The 13,306-nt window shown below is 40.6% G+C and overlaps 1 protein-coding gene across 1 annotated transcript; it reads right to left on the bottom strand.

The window, feature by feature from the left end:
- Positions 1–2,164: 2,164 nt before the first annotated feature.
- LOC133289810 (uncharacterized) lies at positions 2,165–11,711 on the bottom strand. The gene is made up of 6 exons (XM_061487813.1): positions 11,619–11,711; positions 4,343–4,573; positions 4,123–4,248; positions 3,727–4,005; positions 2,694–3,268; positions 2,165–2,552 (listed from the first exon to the last, which is right to left on the bottom strand). The coding sequence occupies exons 1-6, from the start codon at positions 11,709–11,711 to the stop codon at positions 2,165–2,167; spliced, it is 1,692 nt and encodes a 563-aa protein (XP_061343797.1).
- Between the last annotated feature and the right edge of the window lie 1,595 nt (positions 11,712–13,306).

Genomic DNA, 13,306 nt, shown 5'->3' with positions numbered 1-13,306 from the left:
CATGATTTCAACTAAATAGGTCCATTTTGAATTTGTTAGGGACCAACTGACTAATTTTTTTTTGTAAGGGACTAAATTGGGGACCGTTTTTTTTGTTAGGGACCAAAAAGGGTATTTATTCATATATTAATATTTAAACTTAGAAATGCGAGGTGTTATAATGATCATGTTATTCTACACTACTCATATACATTTCCTACCATCACCATCAACGGGTATGGTGGAACACACAAAGGGATCAAGCTCTAGTACCAAGAGGTTACCTTAATAAGTGTCTCCACTTAGCTCCACAGCCGTATACTTCTCTGAGCTCTATATACAGTAGAAATGCCTAAACAGAGGACATTGCCAATTACTTAAAATTCATAAGAATACATGCAAGTTACCAACTATATAAGCATGATTCCAATCATTTACCTCACTCCCACTTGGTCCAGGACCAAGGGCAATCCACCGACTCATGGTTCGGAGTTCAAATCAACGTACGACAACCTACAACAACCATGTACGAATCATCAGTACACGACAATTCTATCAGAACACGAAAAATGTCAAAAACCTCCCCTACACCCTTGTAGGTTCGGCCTTTGAAGGCTTATTTTACAAAAAAAATTTCTAAATTTTCTTTTTCATTTTATTAAGCATCCTTAGGTTACCAAAAGGCCATACCAAGTGTCGTTTTTCATTTTACGTCTTTTAAACGTCGTTTTGCTTAATATCTTACTCTAGGATCCTTTATGACTCTCAACACCATCAATTATCTTTCATTGATTCTCTAACCTTCCAACCACCACACAACCCATCTAAATACCATTTAACACATGATAAGCAATACCAACAACATCAAATCCCTAAAATTCCCTAAATGGCCAAATTGTCACTTATGCAATTCCAAAGGATTTTCATTCAATTTTAACCACTCCACACCTCATATAATCCCATTATCTCAACATACAATCATGCAACAACTCACCAATCCAATCCTAACATATTTTCAAAACTCAAAGTCATGACAATCTAAAATTTTCTAAGTTAAAAATTCATAATTTTCATCATTAATTTTCATTGCATTTCTAGCTCTAACACATCATTCTAAGACATTATATTCTAATACACATTTTCCAATTGAGCTCTCTAACATCACAAATCATCAATTTCCCCTTTAGGGTTCATAAACTCAATCCAAAGATTCAACCGTTAAAATGGTGAAGAAACTTACCCAAATGCTAGGCACAAGGCTCCTCCTAAACATACTCCACCATTGGAGCATCTAGAACCTCCTTGAACACAAATCTTGCAATGTGAGTCGCGGCCTAAGGGAGGGTTTTTATCAAAATTCGATGGTTTTCAAGGCTCAAGAGTACTACCAATGAATTTAGAAGGTGATTTCCATTGAATTTCAACACAAAAATCAATGGATTTGGTTAGGATTTGGTGGAGTTAGAGAGAAAGAAAGAAAAAAGTGGTGTTTCCATGGGGGAGGGGGGGTTTGGCCGCGGGTTTCAATGGGAGGGGGAGAGAGAATGATGATGAATAGTGACATGGTGTCACATGTGTCAAGTTACTCAAGTGAGGTGGGCCCCACCACCACCTCACGCGATTTCAAATTCATTTGAATTTCTCTCCGATTTCACTAAACGTCCATAAATTCACAACCTATTTAGAAACTCTAATTTTTAACATTAACCATTGTCCTTTAATCACCTTTGATCAGATGAATCCAGAGTTTTCCGATCGTTCGGAGAAAATGCGGTTTTAAGCTGTTGCGCGCGCCGTTGGCACGTTTCCCCAAACTAACTTACTTCAATCAAATTTTATCAGAAATCATATTTCCTAGTTCTATAGGCCATTTATAACTCATATTTAAAACCTAGAGCTCAAAACTCAATCAGCACGTTTTACGGTGCAATCGTACCGCGGTATATTTTCCCGGTATAAACATTATTCACTGATTTTTCTGAAACTTGCCTATCCCCTCAATTTTTCGTTCTGAATCCATTTCCAGTGTTCTTTTTATCATCTGAGACCTTCTACTAAATTTCCTTCCTAGGGTTGTGTGCGTGGCTAATTTACCGTTTTGTCCTTTCTTTGTATTTTGGCCTTATATTCAGGATTTTCACTAATCCTTCTCTTTAATTCTCATTTAATATCTTAATATTTAAACTCAGGAATGCGAGGTGTTATATGTAGCCACCCTATGGTTCACTCCATACTTCGCAAGCAAACTATCAAACTGCTTATTGCAAAAATGTGTCCCCCCATCACTGATAATGGCTCTAGGAACACCAAACCGAGTGAAGATGTTCTTCCTCAGAAAGTTCACCACAACTTTAGCATCATTGGTGGGAAGAGCAACAACCTCAATCCACTTAGACACATAATCTACAGCCACCAAGATATATTGGTTGGAATAAGATGAGGGAAATGGCCCCATAAAATCTATTCCCCACACATTGAAAAGTTCTATATCCAATATGCTATTCAGAGGCATTTCATCCTTGCGGGAAATATTTCCAGCTCTTTGACACTTGTCACACCTCTCAACATAATCCCTAACATCTTTAAATAATGTAGGCCAATAATAACCACTCTATAAAACTTTTTGAGCAGTTCTATTACCTCCAAAGTATCCTCCGTAGTCTGATGCATGGCAATGTCACAGGATCTCATGCACTTCAAACTCTGGCACACACCTCTGTATGATTCCATCAGCACATTGGAAATACAAGTAAGGATCATCCCAGTGAAATCTCCTTGCATCCCGCAGAAACTTTTTATGTTGTTGCCGAGTAAGGTTAGGAGGCAACTCTTTTATCACCTTGTAGTTGGCAGTATCCGCAAACCAAGGTGGCACAAAAATAGCCATCACTCTCTCATCAGGGAAAGTGTCATTTATTTCTTTTTCTGGACCATCTTGTAATTTCTTCTCCTGAATTCTTGACAAATGATCTGCCACCTTGTTTTCTACACCAGACTTATCTCTAATTTCCAAGTCGAACTCTTGAAACAACAGCATCCACCTTAGCAGACGAGGCTTGGCATCCTGGTTAGTCATCAAATACTTGATAGCAGAATGGTCAGTAAAAACAATTACCTTGGAACCCAACAAATAAGACCTAAATTTGTCCAGTGCATACACTACTGCTAGCATTTCTTTTTCAGTCGTGGCAAAAATTACTTGTGCCTCATTTAAAATCTTGCTAGCATAGTATATGACATGCAACAATTTATCCTTACGTCGACCAAGGACTGCACCATGGCATAAGCACTAGCATCACACATAAGCTCAAAAGGTAAACTCTAATCAGGAGCTACAAGGATAGGAGTTGTAGTGAGCTTTTCTTTCAGCAAATTAAAAGCTTTCAGACATGCATCATCAAAGTTAAATTCAGAATCCTTTACTAAGAGTTGGCTTAATGGTTTACCTATCTTTGAAAAGTCTTTTATAAATCTTATATAAAATCCAGTATGTCCTAGAAAACTTCTAACACTAGTCACATTAACAGGATGGGGTAGTTTTTCAATCAACATGAGTTTTGCTTCATCAACCTCAATCTCATTACTAGATATTTTATGGCCTAACACAATCTCCTCTTGTACCATGAAATGACATTTCTCCCAATTATGTACAAGATTAGTCTCTTGGCATCTTTTTAAAACACTAGTTAAATTATGCAAACATATATCAAAACAAGAGCCAAAAACGGAAAAGTCATCCATAAATACCTCAAGATTTTTCTCCACCATGTCAGAAAATATAGAGAGCATGCACCTTTGAAACGTAGCAGGTGCGTTGCATAGACCAAATGACATCCGTCTATATGCAAATACTCCAAACGGGCAAGTGAAGACTGTTTTCTCCTGGTCCTCCAGTGCCACTGAGATTTGATTGTACCCAATATATCCATCCAGAAAATAGTAATAAGTATGCCCAACCAACCTTTCCACCATCTGGTCCACAAAAGGAAGTGGAAAATGGGCCTTCTTTGTGGCGGCATTCAACCTCTAGTAATCCATACACATCCTCCAACCAGTAATAGTTCTGGTCAGAATTAGTTCATTTTTTTCATTGTGGACCACGGTGATGCCTCCCTTCTTCGAAACTGTTTGCACTGGACTTACCCAAGCAGTATCTGAAATCGGGTAGATCCTGTCAGCATCAAGAAGTTTCACCACCTCCTTTCTCACCACCTCCTTCATTGTAGGATTAAGCCTCCTTTGAGGTTGCCTCACAGGTTTGACATCATCCTCCATGAGAATTTTGTGATGTACAAAAAGAGGGATTTATACCCTTCAAATCAGAAATGGACCACCCTATGGCAGTCTTATGTTCCTTCATCACTTCGATCAACCTCATTTCCTGCTCAGAAGACAACCCTTTATTAATGATAACAGGGTAATTCTCCTCATCACCCAAGAAGATGTATTTAAGAGTTTCAGGTAGCTCCTTTAACTCTACTTTTGGGGCACCATCTTCTTTGTCAGAATCCTTCTTCTCAAGAACTTCAAACACAACACTCGTTTCTTCCTCAAAAGGAACAATATCACGCGCCTCAAGTTCTTCATCATGGTCCTAACTAGAAGATTTCACTTCTTTCACCTCCTTTTCTAAAACATCAAGTCTGAAACAATCACCTTTGTCAGAAGCTTGTCTCATAGAATCAAAGACATTGATGGTGATGGTCTCATCATTCATCCTTAACTCGAGCTTCCCTTGTTCAACATCAATCATAGCCCGAGCAGTAGCTGTAACAGCCCGTAGTACACTAGTATTGTTAACAATAATTATGATATTAAGCGCAGTTACAATCACAACAATTCATTTACAAAAATGCGCGTAAACGTTTCCCGTTTATTACGTGAGCATTTAAAATAATAATAAAGCGTAATAAATAAAAGCTGTGACCATAACTATAAGCTCTTTGTGGAATAATATTATAAACTACTTAAATATCATATAACACTTCTCTCACATCACTAAGGGGTTCCCATAAACCCACTTAGCTTAAATCTCACTTTTACGTTTTCTACCTATCCGAACATGGTTCGCTCTTTCAATTACAGCGGAGAATCCGCATTCTAAGAACCGATCATCTTTTGATATGTTAATCAAACTTAAATACCTTTCTAACTAGAGATCACACAAGTCATAAAGTTCTCGTTTGCTCCGAATATCACAGTTTGAAGTTGGACATGCAAATTTTCCAGCTAACCTCAAACCGGCTCCAAACAACCTTTATTCTATCACAGATTCCGGAAAATAGACTCAACCAGTTGCTCTCAAATATTTATACAGTAAACTAGACACCTCAAGCTTCAATTTGACATATCATACACTTAATTTGACCAAGAAAAGAAGCGGGAATAAAATTCCTAAAAACTGCCAGAAACAGCCCCTGCACAGGTGCATTCTGGACATTCCGAATTAAATGGCTTCTACAAGGCTACATGCAACCCAGAAAATTCCTAAAAATTACCATAAGGTAGAGGACATCTCAAGCTTCAAAATAGCATATGGAAAGTCCATATCGGACTTCTGTTGAGGGAGATATGCTCTCCCAAAGTTCGCCTAAATTCTGCCAATTTCTAGAAATTTCGCCAGAGTTTCCTTTGTTTTTCCAATAAATCCCATATTTGAAAATGTGTTCTCTAACCTCAATTTGTACCTAATAATCATGGGTGGCACACAAGGACCAACAATGACTTGGTGCTCTTAGAACCCTTCACAGTTTATACTCAATTTGCTCAAAATACATAATCAATGCTTACATTTTCAAGTTAACTAATTTCAATCACAAAGGTCCAATTACATGCATTCTTTGAATCATAAATCATCATTCACATCCTAGAATAGGCCCATTGCCCTTTCATCATATTATGTACTTCAATGTTACATCAATTCTCCATATTACAATTTACAACTTCTCAAATAAACATATTACAATTTACATTGCCATAATCTTTCAAATGAAACATAATAAGCAACAACTAAACTTAGCCAAAAGAGACATGAACAAAATGATAATATGAAAGGTCCTATCTCAACATAGTGTTCATGTCCTAAGTCTAACCTAGGCCCAATGGCCACCAAAAAGCAAAATAAGCAAAAGTCCTCATGCTCAACCTCAGGCTTCTTGCTCGTCGCCCCGACACCACTTCTACCTCCTGAAATAAAGTCCCCAAAGCGGGGTAAGATATACGAATATATCTCAGTAACCCAGAGGTTCTGGAGAATACTCCGCCCCATGGCTCACTCCGATGCATATAAACAATATAACAGAACATTCGAAAACGAGATAAAGGAAAGGATTTATGAAGTAGGGAAGCATAGGGCAACAAAATACGACGAAACTGGAATGGTCACGCAACGTCCAGTGTAACACCCCGTATATATCCGGTTTGTTATCATATCATCGTATTAAGCCACGCTTAATATAAAATGCGAAATATCTTTTTCTGTTCAATTACGACGTCATTAACATTAACCAAGTTGAATAACATAATTCATTTCATAAAACATCGCCTGTATGTAAATTGCAAAAGAGAGCTAACTGAAATACCTCAACATATAAATAACATAAATGTGTCTCTAGTCACGGAACTACAACACGTAGACCGGACAACCCTGATAGTTTATACAACTCAAGCTAAAAGGTACTAACATCAAAGCGGCATGGACAAACCCCATGCTCACCAAATAAGGCAACAAGCCCAACATAGTCTCAATTCAAATATCATAATAATGACAAAAAACATAAACAACATCAAATATCCAGTCATGTCAGCATACAACATATATAATCAACTAAGTTCCGGCCTCTGCCGCCAGAGGCATCAGCCCCCAAGTTACCTGAACCTGAAATAAGCGTCCCCAAACGTGGGGTGAGATCTCTAAACAAGAAATCTCAGTAAGACAAGGGGTCCTCAAGGATCTTCCACCCCAAGCTCACATACATGTGCAATATAAGTTCTAAAGCATTTTACACAATATATATAAGTTCCAAAGTCAGTGTAATGCACAGATAACCATGTCATGTGTGTCAATATAATCTACTGGCCAGAGAAATGCAGGATATACCTCTATCTCCTACAAATAGTGCAAGACGCTACTTGCGTCCACCCCAGTCTCACCATCTTGTATGACACTACATACTCAGGCTTACGGTCAAAGTGGAACAACACATGCATATTATAAGGCCCTTACACATAATAGTTCAAAAGCATTCCAATCATCAAAGCATGAAAACACATCATGCATATAAACCATTCCCCCATGGGGTATGGTGGAACCAACAATGGCTAAACCGAGGACACAAAATCTTACCTCTCAAGCTATCCATCCAAACCAAGAGTCCACACTGGCCCAAGGTCACCAAACAGCATAATCACAATCTGTTTATATCAGAAATATCATCAATAACCATACTTGATTACTTAGTCATTTTCAAAACTGCAATTTCATCTCTTTATGAAATATTCTAAGATTTTACTATGTTAAACTAGACATCTTGAGGTTTCCAACGATATATTTTATGTCCAAATCGGAGTTGTATAGCTTCGGTTACATTTTTCGCAAAGTGGCTGTTGCAAACTGAATTTCCAGCAATCAAGTCGCGACTTCAAACCAACACTACAACTAAAAAAATTATGCAATGGATATGAAATTTTACAAGGTTGTATCCCTATGTGTTATCTTTACATAGGTCCCGATTTTAAACCTCACTCAATTTGGAGCTCTGTAGCTCAAGAAATCCCGATTTTACTAAACTAGGTTGTTGTTGTCACAGGTAGGAATCGATTCCCAAACATGGGGAATCCATTCCTACACTTGGAAATCGATTCCCAACAGAAGGGAACTGATTGCCACGCGTGCAGAACAAAATTCTGCAGCTAAATTCTGCATAATCCGAGGTGGGAAAGGTTCCTAATGATCCAAGGTCCGGTTTTTCTCAAAAACAGAAGTTCAAAAACACTAAACATGCATAGATTAACAACTCTTGACTTAGTTAATCAAAGTTCCCTCTTTTAGTGACTAAAACAAGCTAAAATCATGGATTTAAAGAGGAATGATCAAGGTATACCTATGGAGGCTCAAACACAGCAGAACAAGGTGCTCTTGGAGCTCTTAAATCTGTCCCAAGAAGTCAGATTACACAAGCCACGAAATGGTGACCAAAGCTTGGTCCTTTCTCAACCAAAATGGCACCTTGAAGCTTCAAATGGCATGGAGATGTCTACCACACCTCACAGCCCCAAAGTCAGAAACTTTCTCCCTCACCACAACTCCCACAACTCAGAAATGGCTGGACATTTACCCACCCAAGGCTAGAGCACACTCATACAAGAACCTTTGGAGAAGAATTGAAGTGGAAAGGTGCTCTCTTGGAGCTTCTATGGAGGAGAGAAGGTGGGAGAAGGTGGCTGCCTCCCTAGGTTCAGAAAATGCTACGTAGAAGATGAAGGCCTGACCTAGGATCATGTGCCCTGGGTATTTATAGGCACGCTTAAGTTAATCGCGTAGTATTAGCGTTAATAGCTACGCTTATCATTTTAATCTCAAACTTGGGATTCTGAACCTAGCCATTTTTATGAGATTTTTCATATTTTTATTTTATTTTTCGCAGCACTTTTCCGGTACGCGCTTTTCCATAGCCAGTATCAGTTCTGGCACCAGTTCTCATTAGCTTAACTTGAAACTTGTTTTACAAGTCCTACATATTATTCTAGGAATATTCAAGCACTTATTATAATTTTCTGGGATACTTCATCGGTACGTATTTATACCGAGTAGCAGAATCGGTATCTGCACTTTTCGTCCGAAAAGCGACTTTCAGCATTCATAATCACTTTTTATATTTATTTAAGCCTTCTCATAATTATTAAGGTCTATTATGAAATTATTTCCTTATTTCACATATTTAATTAATTACTTTCTTAATTAACGGTGCGGGTTCTTACATTCACCCCACCTTTTTAGGATTTTGTCCTCAAAATCAGAAAACATACCTGTCTCGAAGCGCAGGATACTGCCGGAGAAGCTCGTCCTCTCGCTCCCAGAATTACCCTTCAGGAATTCTTCCCGTTCATCGTACTCTGACTATCGAAATGATCTCGCTCCTTAGTTGCTTCTCGCCACGATCGAGAATCTTGAGTGGTCCGACGGGAGTCTTTAGGTTCTCCCGAACCTCCACAACATCAGGTTGCATCCCGTACGAAGGATCCGCTACAAACTTGCGAAGTTGAGACACGTAAAACACGTCGTGGGTGTTGGTCAAGTTCGGAGACAAGGCAAACCGGTAGGCAACAGGTCTTACTCTACCACGTAACTGGTATGGCCCAATGAATCGCGGGCTCAGTTTCATCACTCTGAGTGCCCGAACAACACCGGTGACAGTGAAAGTCTCACAAACATGTGCTCACCCTTACTGAACTCTAGTGGACGATGCTTAACATCAATGTAGTTCTCCTGGCGACTCTGCGCCTGCTTCAGATTTCCTCTGATCATCTGAATCGGCTGGTGGTAAATTGGACAAGGTCAAAGAGAAACAACTCTTTATCCTCCAACCTCATACCAACAGGTAGGAGTTCTACACCTCCTACCAAACAGCGCCTCGTAGGGTTCCCTGCCCAGGCTAGCAAGGAAAACACAGTTGCACAAAAACTCAATCGATGCCAGGTACCTATCCCATGCTGGGCCCTGCTCCAAGGTGTAAAGCCCTCGACATGTCCTCCAAGGTTTGGATGATCCGCTCAGTCTGTCCAACAGTCTGAGGGTGATAGGTTGTCCTCAGTAGTAACTGAGTTCCAAAAGCTCTCTGCAGCGCCTCCCCGAACCGAGAGGTGAACTTCGGGTCCCTATCACTGATGATACTAAATAGAGTCGATACCAGCCTGAGTCTTACGCCAAGCCACCACGAAGTTCATGGAAATACCTTCCCACTTCCACTGCAGTACCTCAAGAGGTTGAAGCTTACCAAACGGCTTATGGTGTTCAATCTTCACCTTTAAGCATAAGCAACAAAGTTCTTCCTTCTTCCAAGACACACTGTCCTGGTTGTTCACACGATCCCGACACCCTCTTAGCACTTGCGCCTATTGGGTCTTCTCCAAAAACTCATTCTCGACTCTCACAATCTCCGCCTCGAGAAGTGCACCCCCAAACATAGAGGTCACCGTCAAAACTCGAAGTTTCACAATAACATCAAAACGTCATCCGATTCTCTGGGATCATCAGTCACTTTCTCAATAGAGGTGAACCCACCCCACTAACTCTAAACCACACAAATCTTGAGTGAGTTTGGTCCCATTCCATGACTCTAACCTCGACAAGACTTACAAATTATAATCAATATCCTCAAAATAAATTCATATTCATATCACAGTACGAAATCATGATCATGTTCATTTCAACCAATACATGTTAGTTAACATACTACTTCATATAGTGACATACCTTAGTTCACGTACATCTGCAAAATTTTCAATTTCAATAGCATAATAACCCAAAAACTCTAAGTAACAGTATACCTCAATCTCTAAGGTATCTGCAAAATCGAGAGTCAGTCAAAGGTGAAATAACATTGATATATTACAATAGTTCATCGTACTTATTTATGCTTAACATTATCCATGGTGTTAACATGCCAACTACTTATGACGCATATCAATAATCAACATAAGGTCCTAGAGTCATGGAGACCACTCAACTCACAAACGAATTGTACATGCACTGCCTCGCATATGCCAGATCACGCGTGGCCTTGCCACAAATTTCAAGTGTTACACACTCAGTTTCCCTGAAGAGAATTTCACATCCTCAAACAGAGCACCATCACGCTTAAGTAATGGCGTAAGGCATCTTGCCTCAATAACAACATGACCGGTGCTTCCCATGGAGACACACTCGGTCGGATGAAGTCTTTCGCCAAAAGACCCTCAGAACACTACTTCAACTCAGCCAACTCTGGTGGCGACATCCGGTATGGAGCTAATAACAAGGCCCCACACCAGGCAATAATTCAATGGAGAACGCTATCTCCCACTGTGGCGGACACTCAGGAATCTCCTCAGGAAGCACCTCGAGGAATTCCTTCACCACAGGAATGCCAGTGAGATCCTCCTGTGTCCCACTCACCAAACCTCCCAACATGACATAACCAATGTCCCTGCTCACAAGGCTCTCATAACCCGTAGCAATAAAAGGCGAGGAACTGGCTGTGGAATCACACGGAGACATCACCACTCGCTAGGCACAACAATCAATCAATCAATCAATCATCGCACAACTATTGGACAATCCATCCACGCCAAGGATGATTTCAAAAATTAGCCGTTGGTAATCCCATCAGATCCACTGAAAAGTCACGGCCATCCCACTGAAACACGACATCTCGATGTACAGTGGAGGTATCACACTTTTCTCCGGTGGCGGTAGTCACCCGCAACAATGGAGAAAGCACAGCAACGGGCAACTCAAGCCCCAAAGAAATCGGAGATGCAATGAATGAATGCGTAGCCCCGGAGTCAAACAAAACATCAACAGATGATGCACCAATGGTAACAGTACCTCTGACAAGGTTCAGAGCTCTGTCCGACTGCTGCCGATCCAACATGTAAACTTTCCCCGTGGCAAATGGCACAGCAGGTGCCGCTGTAGGTGGAAGGAGAACCATCTGCAATGGAGCTGCACGAACTACAGCAGCTCTCGCCATCGATGACGGACAATCTCTAGCATAGTGGCCTTCCTTGCCACAGTGAAAACAGATCAGCTGATCGGTAGCACAACGTCCTGCATGCACCTTTCTGCATCTCGAACATCTAGGAGTGGAAAGAGGTCTAGCAAAACCTCCCTGCTGCGAAGAAGTCCTCTTAAACTAGCCAGGCGCATGCCTAGCCGCAAACTGCTTCCATTTGACCTCTCCAGCAAACTTCCTGTATTTCTAGGAAGTGGAACTACCAGTTTCCTTCACATCAGCAATCTTGGCCCTCTTGGCCTTACTCGTAATGCAGACATCCTCAATGTCCTTACATTGTTGTACCAGTGTACCAAAATCCCTCGATGCTGCTCCAGCAATACGCTCTGCAATCTCCTCACTAAGTCCCCTGCGGAATTTAGCAGCCAAAAAGGTCAGAGTAGGCATAGCCATCCGAAAGTGTGCAAACTTCACCAACTCATTAAACTTTGCCAGGTACTCGTCAACAGACAACGAGCCCTGCACCATCCTGTCGAACTCCCCCTGCTTCCTCTCCTGCTCATCATAAGGGAAGTATCGACCCAGAAAGAAATCCTCGAAGAATGGCCATGTTATAACATGACCCTGCATCTCAAAAGCGTGAGAGGTGTTCATCCACCACTCATAGGCATCTTCCTCCAGCATATACGTGGCGAACATCAGCTTCTGCGGGTAAGTACACTGCATAACCCGAAAGATCTTATCCAGCGCCTGAAGCCATCTCGCAGCGGCAATAGGATCATAAGATCCATCGAAAGAAGGTGGCTTATGCTTGCGAAAAGCATTCAGCCGGCGATCAATCACATCACAATCCTCAGTAGGCTCTGTTGGGTGGTTTGCTGATGGTGGAAAAATATAAGTTCTGATAGGGGACGTTCCTCAGTTCTTGCAGAACACAGATTCGTCCCTTAGTTCCAACCCAAGTGCGCAAGTGCACGCATCAGGTAATAAAGGGAGTATTAATGCCCAAATTATCGTTCCCACGAGGATATAGTGCTAATTATTGTTTTATCACTGTTTATAAAGAATGAAAATGAGAATAAAAGTTAGTAAATGAACTGTCTAGTCAAACGTTCCCTACTGTCTTGACAACGTTCCTCAGGAATAGTAAGTTCAATCTCATGGCAAAAAATTGCTCGCTGCGTTATGTATGTGATCCTTCCTGTTTAGAAGAAGGTGAGAAAATAATCATTGGAGTTTTTATAAGTACTAAATAAAATAAAATAACAACTACTAAAACAGAAATAACTATAATCAAGAGACAACAGGGAGGTGGTTAAAACAGTTTAACAGAAGGAACGGATTCACTGCTCCACTCTAAAAGGGGCTGTTTTCTCTGCTCAAGACTTAGCACCTTTTGACTTTGTCCCAGTTTCTTTGCCTGCCAACTCTGATTCCTCAGCTCATGGTCTAGATGGCTCACAAGTTTCTATATTCATATGGCTCCCTTGACTCCAACAGGTACTTAGTTCATAACCTTAAAATGGACGAGTTGGCCCCTTATTCCTAAGGTGGCCAGTAGCGTTTTTGCCATGACATCTACCTTCCCCCAATGGCTAAGCTGTCTGAAATCC

The sequence above is a fragment of the Gastrolobium bilobum genome, unplaced genomic scaffold, assembly GCF_033153095.1.
Source record: "Gastrolobium bilobum isolate Gb01-03AN ecotype WA unplaced genomic scaffold, APGP_CSIRO_Gbil_v1 utg53782, whole genome shotgun sequence".
NCBI lineage: Eukaryota > Viridiplantae > Streptophyta > Magnoliopsida > Fabales > Fabaceae > Gastrolobium > Gastrolobium bilobum.
The sequence above is the reverse complement of the archived record's forward strand: the minus strand, read 5'-3'. Positions and strand labels throughout refer to the sequence as shown.

Bases quoted from the DNA above. Each gene is read 5' to 3' on its own strand.
- LOC133289810 (XM_061487813.1), bottom strand. From the start codon at position 11,711: ATGGCGAGAGCTGCTGTAGTTCGTGCAGCTCCATTGCAGATGGTTCTC. The intron at 4,574-11,618 runs GTTTACATGTTG...TCTTCTAGTTAG, and splicing joins TGCCATTTGCCACGGGGAAA to GACCATGATGAAGAACTTGA. The intron at 4,006-4,122 runs GTAAGTCCAGTG...ATGGATTACTAG, and splicing joins CGATTTCAGATACTGCTTGG to AGGTTGAATGCCGCCACAAA.